The following is a 27,920-nucleotide window of genomic DNA, read 5'->3' as shown; positions in this document are numbered from 1 at the left end:
GCTGAGCTTTTTCTTAACTGCATATATTTTTATTTTTATTTAAATCATGTTCGGATTAAAAACCTACCCTTTAAACTTATTTATCTGTATTTTCACTTCAGTAAATATGAACTCGAAGGTAACAGGACACATCACCTGAACATGTTAACACAACCATGGTTACAAGAAGATTTTCCGACAAAAACTGAATATAGTTGGCCTTTATTTTTTACCAGTATTCTTCTTGCATAACAGTCCTTTGTCATTGCATAAAATAACAAATCATAAAAATGAGTGGAAGAAAATCAGAGGCAACATGTTTCATGCAAAGACTTTTATTTATGAATAGTCTGCAGTACTGTACAACAGCACAAACTTGTCTCTATTTACGACCATTTTAATGATCATAGCAAATATAGACAAATGTTGTGCCTTCAAAAACAGTTCCCTTTTCACAATAAATCTAAAAATACCTTGTTCTGTTTAAATATGTAGCTTAACCTTTGAAAATAAAATATACATTATATGAAATATAACACTCGTTTATTGGATAGACTATATAGTACCAAATGCAATTATATGCAAATACACCCTCTCTCTCTGTGACGTCTTACGCACTTCATGCACGAAAAAGGAAAATGAAAGATGCCGCGCATACAAAAGAAGCTGTACATACTACTGTATGAAAATAGAAAATATCAAAGCAAGATGTGCACCAATCGTCTATATTATGTTACAAAGAATTGCAGTACAAAAAAGACCTATGAGCCAGATAACACTCGACCTGGAACACAGAGGTACGGGTACTGGGTGGGTAACAGGACAAAAGACGAAACCTCAGACCGACCTTCCACTGGGGAAGCCGAGTTCGAGCCACTGCCATGCACGTGTCCACAGCCACATCCGACAGGTTCAACATCATATACAGCTGGATCAGACAGTGACAGGGTCAAACGAGCACAACCACTTCCAGTTTACGCTTTGAATGTTGGTATTAAACCCAGTGAATGGTGATGTCCAATGCATAGCACAAAGTTTTGTTTGGTATGTTTTTTTTTAATTACTTGTATTGCTACCCCATAAGTGACGAGAGTGTAAACCAATTGCCATTTATGCCCACAACTTACAAAGCACTGATATGTCAACATTAAATTATTTATCATGTTCAGATACTGTAATATTCCTACAGCTATGTTCTGTACAGCATCAATACTAAGCACCTTCAGCTTAATATCTATTATTATTGCCAAAACAACTCCAAATGTCTCTTTAGTTGGTGAAAGTTAAATGAATCATCGATGTCCAGTTTAAAATAGGATTTGTAAACGGACAACACATGAAGAGTGACACACAGATGAAGTTCTCCACAGAAACAGTGTGTACAAGGCACACTGCGATCAATATAGCTACATCTATCGTTTCCTGCAAGAAAAGCACTTCTGAAACTAAGATATGAACAAAGGAATCCCCACGGTTAAATATAGACTTCTGTAAATGCCACAAAATATAGATTTTTCTCTTTGAACAGTATGAGGATTAACAAAAATAACACTTAAATCAGACGTTTCTGAAACATGTCTAGATCGCTGATGGCACCGCTGAGTGTGCGAGAGCGCGAATCCCTGGGAGTGTAATCTCCGAGTATTTGAGGAGATTATCAGGTGCTCACTGGTGACATAAAGCCAATAATCTCAGCAGTGCGAATCTAACACTTGTACCAAAAGGTAGGGCTTCAAAGCAAACCTTTAAATAAGATCAGCTCCTTCAAATGGAGATTTACCTCTCAAATCATGTCACAGACGCCCGAACACAACATCTATATTGCTCTTGAGTGAATCTATTCAACGACCACAGTGTTTCTCATTGCAATCCCGGCTCTCTGAGTACATTCTCTATCACACAAGTACAAGAATAAAGAGCAGGGGGTTTCATTATTAGTAACACACCCAAAGACAACACTTCCAAAAATCTAGTCTTTTCTTAACATAGATAAGAAAATATACATTTCTTCTGCAATTATATGTCTTAAACTGATTTTTTTATATTCTTAATAAAATCTAATAACTCTTTCTTATTTACATTTGGTGTAGGTTAATACTGATTGTAATGCAATACTGTTGCCTTCTAGTTTACTTTCACTGTTACATTTCCTTTGTTTGCAGAGCAGAAGCACTTTTACATTCATATTTCAACACCCGAGCAATCGAAGGAGCCCAAGTGCAGAATGGGAATAATGACACGCATTTTTCCAAAAGCAAATAAAGACAACTTCAAAAGGAGGACGTCCACCTGCTTGAGCAAATAAACCTTTTCGGGAGGTGGAGTGAGGGAAGGACGAGGATGACAAGGTTGAAAAGGCCTGGAGAATGGACACCAGTGGTGCCTTTATTTGGCTGTGGAAAAAAATGCTCTCGCAGCACCAGGACAGTCAGTTCCGTGAGAAGTAATGCGTAACAGTATTGGAGGGGTCACGGCAGACAAAGCCATGAGGTGAGATGAAAGCCTTTGTTGTTGGAAAAAGCTGTTAACTTGAGAAAGACAGGTTTCCCCAGCGGTGAAGGGAAGTGTCAGAGGTTACACTCTCTCCACCCGACTGGGGTCGTAGGCGTCTGATGAGAAAATAGAGAAAAGAAGAATTCAGTCAACACCATTAAAGATAGGTCAGAGTGTCAGAGCCAAGTTATCTCTCTCTCACTGAAGTGGACCTTGAAGGAAAAGTTCAACATTTGAAAATCATGAAAAAAGCTATGTCAACACGTCTGCGATTTAAGTACGGAGCAGAATACAGTTAGTGCAGCTCAGCACAAAGACTGGAAGAAGGAGGGAAACAGTTACCCAGGCCCCTCACTGTTCTGAAACATGTGTAACAACACTTCTTAAAGCGCATTAATGTTCTGTGCATGGCTTTACAATATGATATTTTCAATACAATATAAGACTTTACTCATTTGAAAAAAAGAAAACGAAAAAAAGAAAAGTTGGTGCAATCGGTTCATTATGAAACTGGAGCAGGTCAGCGGATGTAAGCTGAGTAGGTGGTCCTCCTCCATATGTGGCACAGAATCCATTTGCATTCACACAGCTGAAATAATTTGGTCACACAACCACCTCCCGATCTCGCCTCTGATTGGATCTCAAATGCCTCCTCAATGTGTTCACACCTTTACTTAGAGCTTAACACCACTTGTGAAGGATCAGTCAGAACAGCTGTTCACACCAGATGTGAGAAGGATTTCTGGGATTTACATCTGTCCTGAGGGATCCAATCGCAACGTTTCACAAATGTAGTTGAACTCTTCTCAGTGTCCATATGTTTAATTGCTTGTTGCCATCGCCACATTATCAACAATGACCACCACATGAATGATACTTTTCTTTCATTGGTCAAATCTATCTTCACAGCACATGCAGCTAAACGAGATTCATTCAACAACCCCTATGACTCCATCTCTCTCTCTACCCCTTTTTCTCGCTTGCTCGCTCATTTCAACACACAGAGACATCGGATCTCTCGGGATGGATGTTAAAGCAAAGCTGTGGATGAAAGGTTAGTGCACTCATGTGTGCATGCAAAGTATGGTAAGCTAAGCAGCTAGCCTAGCTACGAAAAATAGCTTTGCAAATAGGTCATATCCATTATCATTCAACTCCTAATTCCTTGGTACCCACCTGAGACAGGATGCATTTCCTCATCCTCAATGTTCGAGGGGCCACAGATCCCAGAGCTGAAGCTGAGTGGCAGCGTTATCTCTCTCTTGGGAACACTGCGTGGTTTAGGAAGCAGAGGAGGCTTCTGCAGCCGGGTGCGCTGCTTTGGTTTGGGCAACTTCTGCCTCTCTGCGCCTTGTGTCGATTCAGCTTTCCTGACCTCCTCTGCATTCTGTCCGTCTTTCACTTTCTCCAAAGGCTTCTCTGTATCATCCTCCACGATTTTCAGCTCCAGCTCTCCTTCAGACTGTTCGGCTTTTAATTCAACATCGACTTCTCTACTCCCTCTATTGTCTACTTTCAGTGCAATCTCCTCATTGATTTCTCCTCCTTCCTCTTCTTGTCTTTGCTCGTCATTACATATCCCTTTTTTCATTTCCCCTTTAGGCTCACCGACATCTTCAGGGTCTCCTGACTTGTCACGTCTTTCATGTGCATTTTCATGTTTATCTGAGTTTTCCACCTCCTCCCTTCCTGCTTCCTCCAGTTTTGTTTCCTCCTCTTCTTCTTGCTTCTCCTCAACTTCCTCCTTTGCCTCTTCTTGGACCTCGCTCTCCTCGCTGTCTACCCTTTTCTCCTCCAAAACAACATCTCCTCCAGACTCAGAACCTTTGAGACTGAGGCGTCTTATTCGGGACACTGAGTCCAGCTCTTTCAGGCGTGTCATTCTGTCTGTGGTCGATCTGCTCAGAGATGTAGACGATGAAGAAGCAGAAGTGTTGAGCTTGTCTTGCAGGGATTCGATTAGTTTGCATGCCCCACCTCGCCCCTTCTTCTCCACATTACACATGCTCCGTGCTAGCTTCTCGTCTGTTGTGACAGGCAGGGATAGGGTAAGCTTACTGGGTGGAAACTCAGGCAGGTCAAGAGCTGCGGTTGACTGAGTCTCAGGATCCTGGTTGTGTTCACCATCACTGTGGTCATTGCTGTGCTTTGGTTCGTTCTCTTCCTCGTGGTCTAACCCTAACCCTGTCTCCTTCACCTCCTCTGTCTCTGCCCCATGAACAATCAGGGACTCCTCTTTGACTAGCTCACACTCTCCTATCACCTGCTTTGCCTCTTCACTTGGACTTAATGATTCCTCGGCCACTGTGGCGTCAGTTTCATCCTGGTTGTCCTCAGACTGTTGGTCAGCCACTCCCAAGGCCTCCACTGGAACAGCTATACCCAGGATCCGTGCTGCCCTCTGCTCAATGGACTCATTCTCGGGAATACCTTTTGCACATTTGACCTCATACAGGTTGCTGAGGTCCTCTGCAGGCAAAGAATTGGCCTTCTCCTGAATCAGTAAGTTCTCCAGATGCTTATCGGCTATTGTTGACTCATTCTTATAGGAGATATGCTCAGAGATGGCGTATCTCTCCGTATCGTCATTGAACACAAAGGAAACCTCCCTGCTCAGCCTTTTGATATGTGGTGAGCCTTCTTTCTTGGGCGATCTGCTGCTTTCGCTCCTGCTTCTACAGATGCTTAAATTCACATCACCCCTGCATAGTGGAACACTGTCTGATTTAGCTTTTCTCTGTGCATCCACTTCAGCTCGATGGTCTTTATTTGAATTGTGCTTGGGACAATCACCATTTTTAACAAGTGCTACCCTACTGTCCCACAAGAGCTGCACTGTCTGACTAAGCTCCTTGTGATTGAGTGGAGACGGAACTGAGAGTGATCGCTGCATCGGCTCCCCGGGGCCACCAGGGGTCTCTGTGTATACTGTAAGCCCCACGTCCCTCAGCAAGGACTCTTCAGGGACTGGGATGTCCTGTCTATAGAACGGTATTGAGTCGTTGTGTAGGGATAGTGAGGACAGGAGGCAGTTGTCTTCTAGGCCTGTGTTGGGGAGAACCGAGAGCTCATTTGTTGGTGGCATGTTGTTGGCCTGTGGCCTGGAGAATGCAGTCCGTATGTCCATGCAGTCTAGATCAGCGGTAGAAGCCAAGGACTTTGATCTGACTTTTAAATTTGTGGGTTTTTCCATGTGCAGTGGTGGAAGACTGATTGCTTCCCTGCCTGGTTCTGGACCAGCAGTGAAATGTACTCCTGTTTTTAAGTGGTCAAGTCTGTTATTCCCCCCATCCGGATAATCAGCGCTCTGACCTACATGGGGTCTCTTGCTGATTGTGTCGTCCATCTCCTTATTAATGCACTCCAGTTCACCAATTGCATCAAACGGTCTTCGGTTCACTGGCTTTAAGAGAAACTGTCCAAAGGCCAGTTGCTCTTCACTCTCCGGTGGACAGGAATTGCTTTTCCTTGGAGAGGATGGCTGCTGGTCTCCCTGATCACGGGCCCTGGATGGGGAGGACGGCTCCTGCAGTAAGGGTTGCTGGGAGGGTTGCATTACTGGTGCTTGTGTTGGGCTGAGACTGAGACTGGGACGGGAGAAGGCGCTGTTACTGGAGGGATGAAGGTTTTTCTGGCCCGCCATAGGGTAACCATAAGAGGAACCACCGTCTGTCCCCACACCACTGTCTGGGGTTGTGTCTGAGGCAGACTGAACAGGCTTTTGTCCTCCAGGCGGACTCTGGGGTTCTGGACTTTTTACCACCGTCAATGGTGAACCAGTCTGTGTTTCCTGATTACGGTACTGATTTCCAGGCCAGGACCCGGCATAGCACAACTCTTTGTCTTCCCTTGCTTGGAGTGCCCAGGCATCAATTATCTCCTTCCTTAAAGGAGCCCTCTTATAGTTCCTCATTGAGGATGTGCTGCTGGTGTGATAGTGAGAGTAGTGGGATTTGATGGGCATCTCGTTCACAGACTTGCTCCGGACGCTTTGGCTCTCTCTGAGGCCTACAGCAAAGGTTTCTGTTTTAGTGACAGTCAGGCTGGGCATTGTCTCATTGTTGTTCTGATCTGCTGCCAAGTCTTTATTAATGTTTGTTGGTGTGTGAACAGGGACGGACACAAGACAGAAGATTGTCTCACTCACTCTTCTCTTTGTGTTCCTGTGGTTCTCTGGGCCTGAATCTGGGGCTATTTTCTTCACCTGTGTGATGGTTTCTGAAAACACTTGGTCTGAGTTGGACCCCTGGCGGGAAGAAGTTCTTGATAATGGGGCCTGGAAGGTTGCAGAGGGCGATAGAGGAGGACGTTGGTTTTTGGGATATCTGTTGTTGCAGTTTTGGTCAGTTGCTGGGAAGTTATCGACAGTGTCTTTGTGCAAATCACTGTGCCACCTGGTATTGTCATTGTCAAACCCGCTAGAAGACGTCTGGTTGGCATCATCGGCCAGTTTAGCGGCGATGAAAGGCCCCAACGGTGGGGGCAAAAAGGCACTGTCGTCGGACACAGGCTCCGACACGGTGACGCTGGGAAGCTCATTGCGAATGTGGCGGATCTTGTCAGCGTCCGTCAAGGAGTTGCCGGCCAGGGCTGAGGAAAAATGGCGGATGCGCGGGTCATCAAAGGGGATATACTGGACTCCTCCACCAGGGTGCTCCTGGGACATATACACCGGATAAAGCTGCTTCTGGCAGGACAAGCTCCTTTCTCTCTGGGGATCAGGCCAGGAACCTACTGGATGTCTGGTGAGCCAGTGAGATCCATCTGGAGCCACATGTATCTGCTGGTACACATCCCCTCGGTACCTGGAATTAAAAACAACACAGATCCACTTTTATTTCAGCAACACTGACTTCAACTAGACTAAAATGAATAAAACAATAGGAAACTATAAAAACGGTTGTGAAAAGTGATGTTAGCCAACCAAACATGGCTGTATGCTTGGATGGTGAGAGAGATTGTAGCTTTATTGCACTGGACAGATACAGTGATAGCCATCGAGAAATATTGTTACCGAATCATATAGATTGCATTGACAGCAATTTGAGAAGACTGTAGCTTCTCCAATGTTAATGAAGATCCTAAAACCCATTCTGAGAGATAAATCGCAGGGCCTAAAATCTAAATAGGTAGTCTTAATAATGCTTTTTCACACTTTTTTAAATTTTTAGTCCATTAATACAACAAAGATCTTGATCATGAACACTTAGAGATTGTTTTTTTAATCTTGTAGTGCATATAAGCATTGTTCAAAGCACTTTACAAATAAAATGCATTATTATTCTTCATTGTCCAACAAACAACTGTCATTTTAATGTTCGTATTCCTTTCTCATGCAAATGTATTACAAATAATTTAAATCTAATTTCTTGACATATTTGGTAGAAGTGATAAAAGTAAATTCCTTCATGTATTGCAACTCTCTCCATTATTATTATTACTACTATTTCCAGCATTAAGAATAAATATTTGTGTTAGTCTATTAATTCAGAAGATATTAGTGTAATGTAAAGTGAAAACATTTCTTGACTGTATATTTAAAGATAAATCAAAAAAAAAAAAAATTACCTGTAGTCTACAGCAATTTCACCGTACCCCCGGTGTGCCCCTGCCATTATAGGGGCTCTTTTATAGGATGGGGGAGGGTTATATCCTGGAGGTCCAGAGTCCTGTGCATAATAGTCCAGCTGGGGGTCACCTGTCCTTAATATGGGAAGCGGTGTTCTGTCCCTGGACTGGGGAATGACAGAGTCTCTCCCAGACAACAACTCACAGCTTCCCCTGATCTGCTGGTGCATCTCATAGGAGGGTGGTCTGGGGGGTCGGGTGAAGCGGGGATTTGGTGTCATTGAGAGTTGGTTAGCACTAGCCGGCCTGCCGTTATCCTGCCAGCGGGGGGTCCTGTAAAGGTCATGGTGTGACATCGGGTGGCCATTGACCCGCCTATACAGTTCCTGGCCAGATGAGGCTATTTCGACATATTGCAGGTTCTCAGGCTGCAACATCCTCGGCAGGGACTGGGATTTGGCTTTGGTCCTGGGGTGGACTACCATGCCTTCCGGAGTCCTGGCATGGAGACGCTGCTGCTCCTGTGCCCAACGCTCACCCTCACTCTGTGACAGCTGGCGGCCAAAGTTCACGGCTGGACGCCACTCATCTGTCCCCAAGCTTTGGCATTTCCTCTCACTCGCTATCTTCCACTGATGGAGAGCCGCATCCCTCTCTCGACAGCGGGCCTGAGCTTGGGCCTGTGCCTGAACCTGCGCCTGGGCTTTCCAGTGCTGCCTCTCCTGAGCCGCCCTCTGACGCTCCTCTGCAGACATCTCTTGGCCCCTAGCCTGCTGTGGGCCCTCTGGCCTGCTGTAACCCCCCTGTCCTCCTCCGTGGGGATCTCTGAAGTTAGCGTAATCCAACAGCACAGCAAAGTCCTGGCCTCTTCTCCTCCAGTAGGCCACGTCCTTTGCCTGTGGCTGTGGACCTCTGGTGCCATCACAGAACCTGAGAGGAAGCATAAAGTAGATGTCAAGCACTGGTGTGAGATTGAATTGTTTCTCAGAGGTTAAACAGCCTCTTTACTCCTTTACCTTTTTGAAGTTACAATAGAGGAGCTGCGTCAAACTATTTCTGTGACTCTCCAAAACCCCCATTGTGAAAAAAATGCTGACACTTGACTGGGCTACACACACTCACAATCATTCGGGTAAGGCTATGACAATTCTAAATATCCAAACAATAAAATAATTAAATTTATTGACAAGCAGCTGTTCAGGGCCATTAAAATACCATCAGGTCATGATGAAGGGAAAATTAAAAAAAAATTCTACGCTGTCATTTGGAAAGATTAAAACACTGAATTCATATCCCACTAGATGGCGACAGATGACCACGAGTAGCAGGGCAGTGCCTGGTAATTGTGATATTCTATGGAGCATAATGAACAGATTACACAATGACACACAGTGGCTGCTAGTCCCAGATGTCATCCAAGAAAGATCAACAATTTAGAGGACGTTTCATTGACAGTCTTTCTATTGCTCTGTTCTTTAGCTTAAGCTCTGAGAAACTAAGTAGCGTCTCACCAAACCAGAGAAAGGAAAGCTCCTGCGACACTGTGTGTGGATGGAAGATGATGTTAGACGGCAGAACTGATGGGCTACAACGAGATGCAATGGTTGATCGTTTTCGGTCTATTTGTGGAGTGACTGACTGACTGACAACGGAAACAAGACGCAAGCACATGTGTACACACCCGCGAGGCCGAGGCCACTGAACGTCCTTGACATTTCCGTCCATAGTCATCACTGGCCAGAGATGCTTGTTGGGGGAGAGGGGGGGTAGCCATGCCAATTTACTAAATCTGAGGGCATCTCATGTAAGATGAGTTACCGTCATTAGTCTAATTGGGTCTAAGTTGCACTTCTCAATCCGAGCTCTACGTTAGGCCTGTTTCTTATCTACACTACGGCTGCCGGGCAAACCGGGTTTGGTTTGAACAGGAGGATGAACAAACAACAGACTGAAATTCCAGAAAATATGTCTTAGCAATTCCGACATTCCCAACAGAAAGCTCTAATGGGACTGGTGGAGCAGAGACATGAAAAATGAGGGATTACTCATCTCAAAGAATAAAAACCAAAAAGTGACAAAATAAAACACTGACACACTAATCAAGGTCATTGGACTATTTTCAGATGCTCCGTCACTGGCTGGTGGCGAAAAGGGATTAGGGGGGAAAAGGAAAGTCGGCCAAACAAAATATAAGGAAAACAGGGGGGAAAAAATATCTGACAAGGCTGCCTAATTGTGTGGACATTGGAACAGCTGTATTGACTTTGTCTCATTTACAGCACACTAACCCCCAGAATTGGTGCAAATAGGCAAACTAAACAATCCCGGTTTGAGGAAAAAACAGATTGGCTGCAGACAGGCGACATCTCTGGAAATATCATGCGGTCCTTATCCGAGAGGGTTTCAATTACATAACTCCAGACGAAGCTAAATATAGCCTTTTCTCCATATTCATATTTAAATAAACCCTACACGGATCTTGTATTATTGATGGTCAATGCATTATATAAGTAGGTGTAAAGCCTTTGAAACAGTGGACGCCGGCTAGGAATGTGGGTCATGTATGGGGGTAGAATCTGGAAGGGGTTATGCCAACAAACCTGGCAACCTGCATGTGTAAGACTGGGCATACTCAAATGGGTCACATAGGTTTTTCCTAAAAGCTATTTTAAATACAACTCCAAGGTCCCATGTGGCAGATTAAGACTCCAGCACACATTATCCCCTCTCACTCTTCCCCTCCTCAAGACCTGACTGGGAAAAGGAAGACACACAAGGGGAAAGATAAAAGTGAGGACGAGATGGCGGAAGGGACTGAGCGGCGGTGTTAAGCACTTCAATAAATGTTATGGTGTGAAATCCTCATGGAAAACTCCTTGACAAGCTTAATTTTCATTCACGTGCTCCAATCAGGCACCGTGACAATTACAAACTCTACCGATCAATCAATGAAGTGTGAGGGCTGTGTCTTACCCACTGTCCGAGGTCAGCGATTCTCCCAAAGAGTAGGTGTCGATGTGGCTCCGGCTCTCAGCCTCCCGCCTGGGCTGGCTCCTGTCTCTTGGCTCGTTGTTGTTGTTGGTGCAGCCGCTGCTGTACGGTTGGGGCTGTCTGGTTCCACTCCCGTTCCCGTAGGGCGCCCCGGGCCCCCCGGGCCCCCTTTCATAGCCGTTCACTGTCCTGGGGCCGGGCCTATTCTCCAGGATTTCGTGGTGTTTGCTGTAGGCTGGCGGTGAGGATGAAGACGCCTGGCGGGACGAGGGCGCGGGGGCTGGGGTAGGGGTGGAAGAGGGGGTGGTGGTGTGCTTGGGCAGCTTGTATCCATGAGAGATGAGGAGGTCCTCCACGCTGTACATGGTCGCATTTGTTTATGCTGGTGTGGTTATATTTTTTCCCCTCTCTCTCCCTCTTTTCTTTTTTCTTTTTTGAGGAGAGGAAGGTAGGTCGGTTGTCAAGGCGTCTCTGCTTCTTCCCTACGTGCAGCGGCAGGATCACCGGCACAGCTGCGCAGCTGAGGCCATTGCTGGGGAAAAAAGAAAAAAGGGGGATGACATGAAGAGACAAGAAGAGAGACAGAAAATAGGAGATGACGGTAAAACCATTATCCCTTCCACCCGTGTCCAGTTTTTGTCAAAGGTCCCAACCCGTGTGGACAGCTGAAGGAACGAAAACAAAAAGAGATCCCCGGACCCAAATTCTGAGCTGCCATGCACGACACAAAACCAAGATCACCCGCCTTCACCATCAGCCTTTGCCTGCCTCCTCTTCTTCTCCAGTCCTCCTAGCAACAACCTTCTTCTGAATCCACTCGGAGATCACCAGCACCTAAACCCGTCCAGACCTAAGTCGGACTGGGAGGTAAAACATGCACTCTTAAATAAAAAACCAAGATAACATGATCGTTGGCGGCAGCAAGACTTTCAGAAGGTTGCTGGCGCTGCAGTGAAAGCACAAAATGCCACTCTTTACAGTGGGCTCCCTGGAGACCTCCATACAGTGGCTGTTAGCAGCCAACCGCTACTCACATTTTACATCAGTGAGCCAACTAGGGGATTGTATTCCTCTCTGCTCACCTCTGCATTATCTCTTTTTACATCTCTTCTCCTTCAAAAGGGATGTTACGGTTAAAGTCTAAAAGGATGAAGACATTTTTTTTTCAGCCGTCCTCTAAATATATCACTGGGTTGGATTAAGGTTAGGTTGTATTCACACAGCCCTTTGAAAGTAATAGAACTTAAAATTCATGTACAAAGTATGGAATTGTAAAAAGATGCGTATATGATTTCACATGCTCCATGCCTTCTTTTATGGCGTGTTTCCATAAACAATTAGCAAAGCATTCAACTGACAGAAAAACATTCTGACATTTTACTCTACTATTGCATTTTTACTTAAGTTGTCAAGTCATCTCTTTATCAAAATTTCAATTGCTCCTCTTTTTCAAATATGAATATTGCCGATTTTCAAACCGTTTATGACGAGTGCAGTGCCTGTTCTAAACCTGCCTGTGTGGAATTGGCTGTTAGCTTGGCCTGAGGTAACTGTGGTATCAGCTTTCTTTCTGAAACTGTTAAAGTGACCTGCAGTAATTGAACCGGAGCAAGTCCAGACTGGCTGCTGGATTCAGTCAGTGGCTGCTCCGCTGCTGCTGCACAAAGATCCGTTCACCTGTTCATTCAAAGTTCAGAGGAACTCGCTGATGAAGACATTGTGAATGTGCTGTTGTCATGAATCAACGTTGTAAATATTGTACGTTTGTTGATGTGGTCTGCTACACGTGGCATCTGCTGCACTTGTGTCCGTCCTCGGAGTGGGATCCATCACATGTGGCTCTGTCTGAGGTTCCAATGGTTGTTTTTCTGGTAGTTTTGTCCTTACTCTTGTAGAGGGTCAATGACGGATGATGACGTACATTGTTAACCCCATGAGACACATTGTAATTTGTGAATATGGGCCATACAAATAAAATTCGATTGATCGATTGATGATTGACAAAATAAAATACGCTTTTGAATCCTAGCCACTGCTGCTCCAGAATGCGAGTCATCTGTTTATTCAGATTTTATTGTTAAACGCGTCATGTTTCCAAAATTACACCACATTTGACTGCACTTCCTCGGGCCCTTAACAAAACAAATGCCAAATGTCAAGGCGTTAGGAAGAACAGTCCTTGAGCATTCCACAGACAGACAGGCAAACAGACAGTAAATTGAATATCTCAGTGTTTTCGACTCTTGTTCAGACATGACAAGTGATGTGAAGAGGTTATTTTGGGCACTGGGTAAATGTGAGAGGCTATTTTCTGACACTGTGTAGACTACACCATCTGCACACTAATCAATAACAGGTAGCTGTAGCCCTGTCTGTTACATCCCATTATCTTTAAGTGTTTAAACCAAGCTTGAAAATAGAACAGCTGGAGAGGGACAGCACAAACACAAAGCGGGTAATCTGCGAAGACTGCAAAGGTTAAAAAGTATCATGACATTTGCCTCCTGCCCCCAAAAAAGACTGCAAGTGGCGTCACGGACCGACGAGGAAGTGGATGATGACACCCAGGGTGCATCTGCTCGTGATGTAATGCCCTTGATGAAGTCACGCGTGCTGCCTTGTCAACAGGACAGATGCTGCTGCAGCCCACTCATTCAATACTCTCCAGCAAAACCGGCTGCCACCAAACCTGGCTGTCCTTAATAAGAAATGGCATTCAGGAGCAGCAGTGTGGGACTTGTTGCCAGAATCAAACGCTGTTCAGACAGTTTAAAAGCCAATCACACTATGATTGTTTAATGGCACGAGTCAAATTGCTTCTTTTTTTTTCGGCTCTAGAAAACAGACGGCCGAGACAGAGGGAAATGTATTCAGCTACAAGCAGATTAGCATATGTTTAGCTTCTTGGCATTTGTTTAGCCATGATAGCGCCATAGAGATGGAAAAAAAATCCATCTATAAATGGAGCCCTGACTCAGAGGGCAGCATCAATACCCGTGTCTCCTTCCTCCCTGCTCCCTCCCTTTCCTATAGTCCTCCTTGTACCTGAACCGTAGGATAGCCCACTAGGTGATTAACAGGATCCAAGACTGTGAAATGCCGCTCCCTTTGTATGTCTGGCTCTCTAATACGATTATCTTTTTTAATTTAAGACCTTAAACCTGTTAGTTTTGGAGGATTGGCTCTTGGCGCTTGCCCAGTTCATATTTTTGTTGAGTTTAACTATTTCCATTTGTGTTTTTGAATAATCTCCTCAAGGAGAGGTTTGAGTCCCGAGTCTGGTTGGGACGTACTTGTCAACAATGTCACTGGGATTCAGAAAAAGGGTTTTCTCTGCTTCATTTTCTTCATGATGAGCATAGGAGCACAATTCTTCATGAACTTCAGTTGAACTTGTGCTGGGAAACAGGCCAGTGAATATGGTCAATAACTCACACTGTGATCCTGACAGAGTGTAAATGGCAGCAAAATGCAATCCAATATGGTCGTTTTGCTGCCATTTGACACTTCCGATTATTCACTTAAACTCACATGACCAACATGAGCATTTCTCTGAAGTGTGAACATTTTCGTCTGTACTTTAAATTGAGAAGCACCAGCAGGTATCCCGTTGCAGGAACTCATTTCAAGCTTTGAGATCAGACACTGGTATCATTCCCTTTCCTTCCTGTGGATGAGGCTTATCCCTCCAACCAGGCAAAGGCTTAATTAAGTGAGGCTTTGGTAAAGGGTTATTATTTATTAATATGATAATTCCCTTTTGTTATGATATTAGCAGATAACCTGTCTTATCTGAATATCCATATGCTGTCTAATCGAGCTAAGTCCTTAATCTCAGTCTTGGTGTCATCACCAAATGAGGATTATCGCCATCACCATTAAAAGTAAGGAGTTACATCCCGTAAAAGTGACCTGCCCTCACCCAGCAACCCCCCAAACCCTCCCCCAACATAACCCCACTCCCTCCTTCTCATGACAAGCTCCGTTTAAATACTGCTAATGCTGTTACGCAATGGAATTACCCATTTTATTTCAAATAAAACCTCCGATTCAAGCAGTGGTATCAGACAATGGTCGGCTTTCATTCCCCGCAAACACAACAACATTGTGTTTCGCTACAATGCCTTCTTGTGTGAAAAAAAAAAAGATTGGCATTAAAGGCGCTAGAATTTGGCAACCGGGGGGAAGAAGAAATAAAAAAGTGCAGATCTGCTCTATTTTTAATGCCACTCCGGCTTGCTCAAAGAGAGAAATTAATGATATGGTTTATGGATAACATATGCTGCAAAGTAAGCTAAAAATAAACAGAACCACACGGGGGCTGGCATTTCCCTACAGACGACCCTCACACCAGCCCGCACTTTTCCTCTAATAAGTCACTGTACAGTGCTACTGTAACATCATCGTTTTTACATTTAATATCTACTGAAATATGTAAGACCTCAGAGACCACCACTTTTCAGGTCAAGTGAAGTCATGTCAAGGCCTCGGCTTGTTTATTAAAACGGATACAAGCAGTTTTTTTAGCTGTGTGAGAGTTTAGGGGGGGGGGGGGGGGGGGGGCGTGCCCTTACACTGGTGGCTACACCAGCGGCAGGCTGCAGGGGCATGACGGCTTGCAGGTTGACAGTTTGGTGTCAGCTCCTTATTCATGACCCAACTGAGATGAGGGCATGGTGGAGAGGTGGGGAGGCGGGAAGGGAAGCAGAGGGACAGCATGGGTGGCAGACAATGCAGGACAGAGACCTTCATCAGGCCTCGGGGAGGACAGAACTGCAGCGTTAGAAAATGGTCCAAACTATATGGGTTACAGGCAGCGGAATAAATCCCACTGCATATCCGTAAATAAACTTTTTAAACAGTGAAACGTCATCATTGTCCATGAAATAAATGACCAGAAGTGACGAGTTCCTGAACTGTGGTCAAGACAAATGGAGCAACAGTGATAAATGTTTCTTCCTGAGGAGGACACAGAGATGTGTTAAAATAGCACATCCCTGTTAAAAGTGGAGAACTACAGACAAAAACAATCTGGATTTAACAGGCTCCAGAATAAAGGCCCCACTACAAAAGAAATCTCCAACGCCAGTGCCTGGAACCAAAAAGACGATAAGTCTGCTTCCTAAAATATTCCGCAAGAGCCGCACCTCCCCACCACATTGTTCCTTGGATCTATAACAACTGAACCGAGTGGGTGTGTACTTGGCTCGTCTGTGGCCTGCATCTGTTAGGGCTGTGCACGCACATGGGTTTCTCAGGGATGACAGTCCATCACATTCAGCAAACAGCAACGGGCCGCAGATTGTTTATCTATGTGACATCACTGTGTCCAGCAGAGGGGCCGCCTCTCTTCCTGAGGAAGTGCGTAGCTGTGAGGACGGAGGAGAGCCGACTGTGTCGCAAATGTTTCCAATCAGGCTCTCTGCAAGCTCCTGTTTGTCCTGGGGAAAAGAAGCTGCACGCCTGCTTCTGGCTGAGGCCGGAGGAATAAACGGCGAGGCAACCTCGAGCCATATTTTACCCATACTGACCTCTAGGAAGCACAATGTTCTGCACATCGGTGGACTGTAACTCAGCAACATAAAGTGTGGGCATGTTATCTGGGGAGCTTTCTGCCCTCTGGACACTGGCAATCCATCAGGAAAAACCCACTGGACTCAGCAGCCATGCAACTAATGTAGGCCGATTATATCCTGCTGCAACAACCAGAAACAGGTTGTAATTGAATTCCAACAGGTGGGCATGTATTTAAATGCAAAGATGTCCCTGTCTAGTACATGAGGCCCATCACCAGGTTGCAACCCATGTGTTTTCTGCAGCATCCACACCTTCCTGCTGGAGAGAGTACACCAACAGGCAAGGCCCATGCATTGTGAGTCAATTAGCTCATGTGGAAAGGTTTAGCCAAAAATAACACCCACTCACATTATTTTGTAGAGCATTTCCCATGGCAACAGTTGTTTTTCGCTTTTGTGAATGGCAGCTCGCAGACAATAGCATGTGGGACGCTCAGATATTCCCGCTGCATTGCCACAGTCCAAAACTTATTGCAGTCAGACTCCACTGGCAGCGAAATCAAAGGAAGGATGGGGGTGGGAGTGTGGGAGTGTGGGAGGGGGGCCAGAGGGGCAGGGGGGTGCTGGTGTTGTTTTTATCCCATCCTATTCGAACACATCGCAGTCTGCAGCACTGTGGCGTGGTTTCAGACCCATTTTCAGATCGTCAAAAAAGCTGAGCAGCCCAACATTCGTCATCGGAGTTTCGTGCAAACATTTCCGTCACAAGTGAGTCGCGCGTAGGAGCCGCATAGCTAATGGCTCATTAACGCATGGGGCAAAGCTGTACAGCAAACATGAGACACTGCCGACGTGAAGGTAATTACATCAATGGACTCATTTTCTATTGTAAAGAATGCTTAGCTCAGTTCAGCTCAAATGCAGGAATTTGGCGTCATGAGATTTTTCTTCAACCGAACGCATCCAACATTCATGCATTATGTGCAGAGGAGATTCGGGGCTGAGCATTTGCTCCACAGATCGTGCCAGCGTTTTCCGAATCATCACTTCATTCAGAGGAAAATAACACATAAAGGAGGGGGCATGTTAAGCGCACTAATCCAACGAGGCACAGTGCAGCTACACAGTGGGCTCCACCTGCACTGAGCAATTCCCAGGCCACGCTGCTTCTGAGCCTGCCAAACCTGCTTCATGGTAATTAGTGTCTGTCAAGGTCCGAGCATTGCTTGAGATGACAGTGGCATGGTTTATTAGCCAGGAACACAGTGATCAAAGGGTTAGCAATACTCTGGCTTGCTGCTAATCAGACGTGCACTCAGCATGCCTCCTGCTCCTTATTACAGAAGGAAAGGTGATAAACAACCTAACATAGACAAGAGAATATGCTACCACGAGGAAGCTTAAACACATTTGGCGCATGATAATTACGGACAGCTGAAGGGAGGCGGCAACAGCAGTCTGTGAGGCAGATTACAGGTGGGGTGAACGGGCTCTTCCACACGATGTAACTGAAGTGTTGTCGTGATGGATGGCCTGACGAATGTGGAAAAAACGGCTATGTAAACACATGAAAATGAATGGTCAGGGTTATCTCAAGGGCTTCATCACTGCATGGGCATAAAATCGAGGAGCATAAAATCACAAAGCAGGCAGCTCAACCATCTGCCAAACATATGGACATCCACCAGGCTAGCACTCAGGCAGGACATAACAATATATGCACGGATAGTGCTTTCCACGTCATTTCATGCCTCCGATTCACCGCTCTGTATTCACGCTCTGAGAGCCGCACTGGCAGATGTCAATAGATTTCACACGTTTCTGGCTGGCTTCACCCACCAGACTCCTTCCTCCCGCCTGCGTCACCTCTGCTCTGACATCACATGTGACATCAGGCAGCACCTCCGAGGGGATCCCTGTAGCCAGGCAAACATCAGATGACTTTCAGAGGCTTCAGCTGCTGCTACCCAATGGCAGAAAAACTCATTTTCTTGATGTGACTGGCCTAGAAATACAGCTCAAGACTGACAGACAGGGAGAGGGAGAGAGAGAGAGAGAGAGAGAGAGAGAGAGAGAGAGAGAGAGAGAGAGAGAGAGAGAGAGAGAGAGAGAGAGAGAGAGAGAGAGGAAAGAGAGAGAGGAAAGAGCTGTCTACCATGAAAGATGTTAAAACAGCTAGTGCACACACGCACACACACCAACCCACACACGCAATAGTGGAAAGGGGAAATCTAGCCCTAGGATAACCAGACCGGCTGCAGCACCAGGAAGTAATCCCGTTCCTTACTTATCGCTCTCCGTTCGGACCACTCCTGAAAGTTAAACTGGTGTGACTCATTTCATAGCTGTGGAGGGCCCCTCCAGTTTTCGCTGACCGACCCTTTCCTCGGCTGCTGGAAGGAATTAATGAGCTGCTTCCCTTTCCAATGCGCTCCCCGTCCCACCGCACTTCCCCCCCCCCCCCCCCCCCCCCCTCGGGGCATCTAGCAGGGGCCTTGCGTTCACACACCATCTCAATCTCGAGGATATGTGACAGACCCACCACAAAACACACATGCGCCCACACACACTTAAGATTTCTCTAACTCTTTTCTGCTCAAATTGCATTTTAGCCGCCGCTGATCCGGACTCTGTTTTTGCAGTATGTTTTTTTTATTTATCCGTCAGCTTCTGCTATCCACAAATCCGGCCCACTCTGTCTAGAAAACGTCCATATGCTGACATTTACTGACAGTATCTGATGGAAGCTCACTGAACTATGAAAGGTCTTGGCGAGAGGGAACGGCTCACTCCTGGGCAGCGTTAACAGTACTTCCACAAATACAATAAACAACTCGACCTAGAATAATCATACCTGAGGGCCTGAGAGAACAGCGTTAATAACAGTGAGTCGGATTACTACATAGGTGGAGGTTGTTCGCTGCAACAACATTGTGATAACTCAGTAATAACGTTACCTTGAAGCGATCAGATCTTTGACAGTCTCTCCTCTGGAGGTCCCTAACCCACGAGCGGCAATGTTACGTGCAAGATCTAAAATTAAAGCCATTAAGCAACTGAAATCACTGTGAGGTATGAAGAGCAGTGGCAAGTGTTAGATCCATTGAGGGCTGTATATGGGCTATAAAATGTAACTACACCATAAAAACCTCTTTAAGGTCAGCGTCCAATAGTCCCCAACGTAAATCTGAGCACATAACATTCACCAATTTGAGCCCTAGTGACAGCAGGAGGATGGCTGCTTGTGACAGTGGATCCATGCAAGGTTATAAAACAAGGCGGTGCGTGCAGGAGGCAGCGTGTGTGTTTTTGTGTGTGTGTGGGGGGGAGAGAGAGATAGAGAGGTCAAGCAGCAGCAGCCATCATCGTGCAAACATGCTGCAGGTGTGACAAAGTGACAGCATGCAAACATCACAGCGACCTGAACTTGGCAGACCATTTGCCACAGGCTGCTCGCAGCTCATTTGCATTGCCATTTGGTGTTCCCGAGCATCCGTGCAGAATCGAGGGCTGCCCGCGTTTCTGGACCCGATTCTCATCATCACCATCACCACCATCATCATCATCATCATCATGAAATGACTGACAGGCTGGGCATCATGCTCGCCCCATGCGGGTTGCTTTGGTAGCATTTCTAGCCCGTAGCCCCCGATGCGCGCAGCTCACAGATGCGGGAGGGGGGGAAGCAAACAGGAATTCCTTTAAACATCTGCCTGTTTAAAGTCTCGCAACGATGCAATCCAGGTGCGGGGCTGTTTTCACAAGACCCCACACCTTCTATTGATCAACAGAGGTCCTCGGTTAAATTCGGCTTATAAATGATCCACTACAAAAACTGCATTTCAATGACAACACTGTTTTATAACTCCTGCTGCTAAATGTCTCCCACCACAGCTCACCGTGGATGGATCAGCACTCAGGAAAACAATATTCTACAAGTTGAAATTCTATAAGAGTAATTGATAGATGTTTGGAGTGACCCAGAAAGCAAACCGAAAACAAGCTATGACCACAGTATTTCGCTCGAGCGCTCAATTCGTGTTCTTCTCCATCCGGATCCCCTCTCGTCAGCTAGGACGCATAAAACTGCGTAATTTGGACGGAGTTTGGCCTCTCTCTCCCCCGCAGCTCAGACAGCGGCACCGCGGCGCTAACGCTAGCCCGGCTAGCTCCATCAGCAATCTTTAACCTTCAGCTGACAGGAGAGCGCGTCCGCAAAACTGTGGCAGCCGCACACGCTTCAACTTAAAGAGGGAGGAAAGGTAAATAACAGACCGCCATCCTCCCACACGGCTTCACCTTCTGCACGTCGCGTCCGGAAAGTGCCACGGCGCCGTCCTCGGTCCTCTGGTCCCGGGCGGAGGAGGCAGGGACGAGCCGGACACGGGAGAGGAAGAGCGCGGCGGAGGAGCTGCTGCGGCTCGGCTGAGAGTTGAGTGAGGGAGCCGCTGGAAAAATGTTGGAGCGCAAGATCCCAGCCGCTGTCTGCCCCGCACGCACACACACACATATACGCGCGCGCGCTCGCACACACGCACACACACACACACAGCAGCTCGTCTCCTCAGCATGTGTCGTCAAATTAAAAACACTGAAACAACGCGCTGTCAAGGGCTCCAGCAGAAGCCACTTTTTTCTTTACCTGTGAAATATGGGGTCGCGGGGCCGCCTAGTCTCCAGTGGTCCTCCCGGCCGCTGCTGTGGACGGACTGAGCTGAGATCTGCTTAGGGAACAGCCCCTGTGTTCACTCGGCAGTGAGGAGGCTGCCCTCCTCTCCAGCGGGGAGGCAGCTGGATGCTGCTCACACAGAAGGTCACTTCACACTCAGCGTTTCAACACACCCCGCACACACATGCTGGAGAAACATGGAAACATTTGCTTGTGATTTGTACTTAATCCTAAAATAAGAGTTTGAATCTAACATCTGTGAAAAATAGATATCCTCTCTGTCGTTCTCAAGGATTCCTTATAAATACTGTTAACCCCATGTCTCTTGTTCTGTCTATCTATTTATTTATCTATCTATCTATCTATCTATCTATCTATCTATCTATCTATCTATCTATCTATCTATCTATCAACATCGTCTACCTACATAGTCTAACCATCTACCTTGGGAACCGCTTGGTTTCTCTATAAACTTAAGGTCAAGACCTTAAGTTTATAGATCTGGCTCTTAAATTGGGGCTGAACAGAATATCTTTTATTACAATCGATTCTTCATTTTGCCGTTGACTTTTGTGTGAAACACTTTGTAACCTTGTTTTACCAATTCTAGCGAACTACCTATACCTACATAGTCTACCTATCTTTACTAAACCTACCTATGTACCCTATCTGCCTGCCTACGTGAAAAGTATAACTAATGTCAGAAGGTTGATGACTTGCAAATAAGAATGCATGTCACCTTCACACAGCCATGTCTGTAGGCTATTTATGTTAATATATACAGTATATGGATTACTATAGGCTTTGTATGTAGGCTTTGAAAAGAGATTATAATTCAATTTCCTTCAACATTGGCACACATGACAATTTGCTTCTTTGCTCATTTCCTTTCTTTCCTGTGTTTCCTCATAAAAACTAGATAGATGATGTCACCTTGGGCCTAATAGAACAATAATGGACATGTTTGTCTCTTTCTTTCTGATGTTTTATAGTTTAATTGACAATGAAAATAACTTGGAGCTAAAAATGCATCTGGGGGTCTACATGGGAACTGGAGTAATTTAATTTCTGTAAATATTAACCTATGTACAACTTTGTTATTTAGAGCAGTTTGTTCAAACTTGAAGTCCACTGGTTTTTGAATGTTTTCTCTCCTGTGAGCTTTGCCAAATCCTATCCTTTACGTCTGTCTGGCTCCAAGCCTTCACAGCTGAAAGTTGTACTCCGTTTCCAACTCTTAAAAAGAACAGAGGAGCCTGAAATCTCCATAATATTGACACAGATGTTGCATATAACTGAGTTCCCCTGAAAATAAGGGAGGCTGGTAGGCTTCTGTCCGCCCTGGCTTGTGTATTCCCACAGTGGAAATAATTTCAGTGGACTGCCCAGTGTCTGACCATTGACATATACATCCTCTAATTTATTTGAAATGTCTGCTTTGGCTGTCCACTTTGCATGATCCCAGCTGTTGATGTGTTCTCTGGTTAATAGCCTCCAAGCAGTGGTGGATGAAGTATTCAGATATTTTACTAACATGAAACTACAAACATGGCAATGTAAAAATAATACATTACAAGTCCAGCATAAACATATTCCATCTCCTATTTAGGGAAAAGCAGAGAAGTGTCATGATTAAAATGCAGCTAAAATAATGGCTTGGTCCCTGTGACTGATTTATTATAATATATGACATAATTACAGTATTAATACTCAAGCATCAATCACCATGCGCACGCAGCACGTTACTGCTGCCAGAGGTGGAGCTAGTTAAAACTACAGTTTAACACACCGTTTTATTCACCAGATAAATCTGATGAGCAATGAGAAGATTAATGGAAAAAAAAAGAAGAACAGATTCAGTTCCGTTTCATAAATGTGTTTTCAGTTTCTCCAATCTTTGATTTTTTGTGAGATATTGGATCATTGGAACATTTATTGAAATGAAACCATGTGAGTGGAATAGAGAGAAAAAACGCTCTTTGATGAATTTGTTAACTCATAGAATGAAATGTGACCCTGCGTACGCAAGGTTGGATACCACTGGTTTCATCTTTAAAAAGGTGTTATTATTTAAAAGTGTGTTATATTATCCATGGTGTATAACCTTCCCCTTAAAGGTAACTGGTAACTGAAGCAGTCGAATAAATAAAGTTGAGTAGAAAGTGTATTTCCCTCTGATATGTAGTGTGGAAGTATAAAGATACATGACATGATAGTCAAGTACCCCAAAGTACAAGATCTATTGTACTTGAGTAAATATACTTAGCTACTTTCCACCAATGTCTCCAAGCTATCATGGTCATGTTTACATAAAGTCAGCTTAACTCTGAATTACCCAATCGATGACTATCTCTTTTCCCGTAAAGTCAGCCATTGTTCCAGTTGTTGACTTGGCGTGTCCCGTGGACTTAATGAAGTCAGACAGACTATGTCTGAGCTCCCTGTGGCCGCTGAACATTTCAATGGCAGAGGAAGGGACTCGTGACACACTAAGACGAGGAGTAACTGAGAGGAACCCGATAAGAACCACGGGAGTGATATGAGATGCTGGAGCTGCTGTGTTACAGTAGGTTGGAAACAGCATATCACTTCATTTGGCCTGTGACTCACTGGCATCTGCTCAGGATCACCGACGGTCACCACTTCCATTGCTCCCTGCGTTAACACAGTGCAGTGCACCCCCCCCCCCCCCCCCCCCCCCCCCTCACTGCACAGCACCCAGCAATCCGTGTCTGTTTTCCATTGTGCCGTACATATGCAGCTCGTATGCACTGCACTGAAATGTGGTGCAGAGTCGCTGATGTCACCACTCCGGTTGCCAGTTGCGGTTTTGAGGTTGAGTGTTTCTGAGCTTGGTGAGCAGCGCTGCCCGCTGTGGGCTGCCTGCTGTGGGCTGCCTGCCGCCTGCTGCAGATGCCTCTCCCCAATTTCCCAATAAGTCTGGTCTAACATCTTGACTCTGTAGGTGGTGGTGGGGGTTTATGTTGATAGCTCCCTGCTTCTCCAGTCAGTGAGCAATACCAACTACCCAGAAAACTCTGTCATGAATTCATGAACTCACAGAGCTGAAGTCAGAAAAGCAGAGTTTGAACAATGTTGTTATCTGTAGCTTAAACATATTGTATGCATGGAAACTAAACTGAATGTCTGCTCTGTCAGAATTGCTTTGAAATGTGTCTCTGTCTCCTGAGAGTGTGTTTGCATGTCCTCCCATGTGATTGGTTCAGATTTAATACATCTATGCTATAACATGTAGAAAACTCGTCAATGTCCTCACTCTCTATTGCTACAGCTCCTTTTTTCAGCCTCTGTCTGAAATAATTGGTTTTAGCTCCTGTCTCTGATAGAGCCTGCTGTCCCACTTTGTTGTGATTGGTCAACACAGCTGTTGTTCTTTACCTGGCTTTGTTAGAGGGCGTGTCAGAATACCTACTGGCCGTGGATTATGCAAATATATACAAATATGAAACAGTCAGACTTTCTACTTATTTGTCAAAAAAGTCAAACATTTGGTTTTGTTCTATTTATATTCACTCATCTGGCAAATGGTTTTATCCAAAGCAACTGTAAACTGAAGGGCAACATTAAAGCCGCAAGTAAAGTACAGCAGGTGAGCTTGAAGTAAGTACTGAGTGCTAAAGCCGATCATTAAGTCAAAGTGCAGGAGATCAGGTAAAGAAGCGCAACCAAATGGTAGCACAATAAGTGCTAGTTAGGCATGTTAGGGAGTGAGAGGTGTTAGTGCTCTTGGAAGAGATGAGTCATCAAGAAGTAAAGAGGGACGCCCCTGCTTTGATAGCGCTGGGGAGCTTGTTGCACCATCTGGGAACCAGTAACCAGAACAATCTGGACTCTTCTTTATGTGCAGGGGTGTGCAGAGATGCCTCGGAGGAAAACAGTTGCAGAGAAGGAGCATAAACCAGCAGGACTTTCAACGTGAAAGTAGATAGGTGCAGACCCAGATGTGGCTCTGTAGAATGTGGGTAACCAGTGGAGGACGATGAACAGTAGACACATGGAAGACCAGATGCAGTGCCACATTGTGGACCTCTGATTTTTCTATTTGATCACATTCAAATATTTTTACAGTAGCCTTTATTGGAATAGCTCCTCTATTATATTTCCAACGTATCATTAGTCCCTATTTGATGGTCTCAGTTGTTTTCGTGGCCTTTTTCCATATTGTTAGGAATTAAATGAAAATACCTGGTTTATGTTATCGTTTAGACCTATTTATATATTTAGACCTATTACCCTTTTTATATATTATAGAATATTATATCCAAATCACTGAAATTCCTTAAAAGAAAAAGATCACATCGACGCAACATCCTGAGCGTTAGCTACAGAGAATGCCATATAATTATGCCCAATCACTGTATATATGCTGTATTGTATGAGTTACCTCTGCTGTGAATTTCACATCAAAGGCTGCTGTGGAGAGAGGTTGCTACAGTAGCTTTAAATAGATCAGCAGGTAATGGGCTTTGGAAGGCTGTAATTGCAGCGACTGAGGCCTCCTTTTAAAGCTTGGCATGGGCCAGACAGATTACCATCAGGGGTCCACGGTGCCACCTGGCAAAAACCACCCTCTCTTTGATTGGTCTAATTTACGGCCACAGGAGCGGGCTCACAGGCTTTTGTCTCAACAATCGTTTTGGGTTGCGCTCTAACAAATAACTGGTGATGATTTAACTCTCTTCTGAACAACAAAGAAAAGAAAGAAACCTTGCCAAGCCTTTTGAAAACAGCCGAGGTTGTGAAACCACTTTCAGATGTATTCTTTTTAACGTCACCTTCATGGCTTGCTTTCCAACACAATGCCAAAGAATGGTTTTATGCAGCTTCTCGCCTGTCTGGCTGGTTTAAAAAGTTACAGAAAGAATGTGCTAAACTTGGCTCGACTATAATAACTGCGCATTTGTGGGCCTTGTGGACCAAAATTGTCCATTTCCCATCAGAATCCCTCTGCAGACCTATAATTAGGATTATTTTAGGAACACCGAGAGTATCCAGTGGTCACTGCATGATCAGGATCTATCTGGCAGAACCACAGGAGCTGCCCTGAACCCAAACAATTGCACCACAGTGTAAACCTAAACAAAAAACTGATTCTCTGTTACATTCCTCTATTCCTCGAATTAAATTGCGACTCAACAGCAGGAAACCATTGTCAACATTTGGGGCATTGTTGGGCGGTAATTGCGAACATGTGCTCCTTGTTTACTGCTCGGTAACACTGTTGTCTTTTGTCTGTAACAAAACGTCTGAAAATATAATTGAGCTGAACCTACCACAAGCTAAGAGAATAGACTGAGAAGGAGTGAGCTCACTACATTTTATCCCAACATTGGTTATCTAATCAACTCAGTGTCTTCCTCCGGAGAGTTTGTATTTGTCTAGGCTGTGGTCCCACCGCCACTGGTCAGCAACTAGCTGAAACAGCAGAGTTTGGGAAAAAGCTGTAATATTCTTGGCAATTACAAACACTAAGGTACAGAATCTTCTCAAATGTTTTTTCTAAGCATTTTCCCAAGTAACACAGCCGTGATCAAACCGATTCCAACGAAGCAAATCCCTAAACAGCTGGGTTTGACAGGGTAAAGTGCCTACCGTAACACAGGACAGATGTGGACGGGGCCCGACTCTATGAGGTCTGAGCCTCCCCAGCAGTATCACACCACCCAGAGGCATCTGCTCAGGAGATCTGAGGGGCCGACCGGGGATTTTTTTTTGTGTTCTGGTCCGGCTGTGGATTGTGGTTATTGTTTTAAGGTAAGAGATCTGTGGGGAAGAGGGCACGCAGGCCACTCTCAACACATGGGGATCATGTAAAGCCCCCTCACCTCTGAACCGATGGTGTGAACAGCTGCCTAGTATTGATATAGAGATTCACTTTGATCCACCTTGATCTGCATTCAAGCAGACAGCTGTGTTCATATCATGTCGGGGAGTTACTTTTGGAAATTGCACGCTGTGCATTCGACCTCTTTTCGTTATCTACCTGTATAAATGAAATATTCTCCCAGCAGGGCCGGATTAAGCCCCTAGTGGGCCAGGTGGCAAAAAGTGACCTGTGGGCTGCTACTGAACCCCCACATGTTCTCTAACTAAAATAAAAACAGAAGAAATGTGAGTCAGATCTTTAGTAAATAGGGACGTCATACATTCTGATTCTATTTTAAATAACATGATGTTATATAACAGCTAATTTATCAGTTGTATGTCATAATAACATATAAACTTATAAAGGTTGTAACATCTTAAAGTTGCTATAATCAGTATATTTCAATCAATGAATCATAGGACATCATAAAAAAAAAGAATGTGATAATGAGAACAAGATCTTTTGCAGCGAAGAACCTACCTAGAATTTCCGTTCTTCCATTGGTTTTCTGGAGCTTTCTAGTGATTTTCAGCTCTTTCAGCTCTTTACCGGTCCGGACCACAAGTTTCCTGTTGTTGTTCACTCTCACCAATCTCTTAAGCTGCTTTCAGACATGAATTCCTCCGAATTTTCTCTGGAGGAGGTGCATGTGTGAACACTAATGTCTGCCGACTTTCCTCGACTGGCCTCCTGCTATAACGTCCGTAGAAATCCAGGAGAAGTCTATGTGTGAACACAGCAGGGGATCCCCCGCTGGATCTCTTGTGTGTGTGTGTGAGTGGTTGTGTGTGTGTGTGTATGTGTGTGTGTGTGTGGG

The 27,920-nt window shown here is 45.1% G+C and overlaps 1 protein-coding gene across 1 annotated transcript; it reads right to left on the bottom strand.

The window, feature by feature from the left end:
- Positions 1-298: 298 nt before the first annotated feature.
- On the bottom strand, positions 299-21,290 carry jcada (junctional cadherin 5 associated a). Its single transcript, XM_053412361.1, has 5 exons — positions 21,190-21,290; positions 11,014-11,563; positions 8,041-8,970; positions 3,649-7,277; positions 299-2,588 (listed from the first exon to the last, which is right to left on the bottom strand). The coding sequence occupies exons 2-5, from the start codon at positions 11,394-11,396 to the stop codon at positions 2,554-2,556; spliced, it is 4,977 nt and encodes a 1,658-aa protein (XP_053268336.1). The 5' UTR covers positions 11,397-11,563; positions 21,190-21,290; the 3' UTR covers positions 299-2,553.
- Positions 21,291-27,920: the final 6,630 nt, after the last annotated feature.

This window comes from Pleuronectes platessa, chromosome 20 (genome assembly GCF_947347685.1).
Source record: "Pleuronectes platessa chromosome 20, fPlePla1.1, whole genome shotgun sequence".
In the NCBI taxonomy this organism is placed as follows: Eukaryota; Metazoa; Chordata; class Actinopteri; order Pleuronectiformes; family Pleuronectidae; genus Pleuronectes; species Pleuronectes platessa.
The sequence above is the reverse complement of the archived record's forward strand: the minus strand, read 5'-3'. Positions and strand labels throughout refer to the sequence as shown.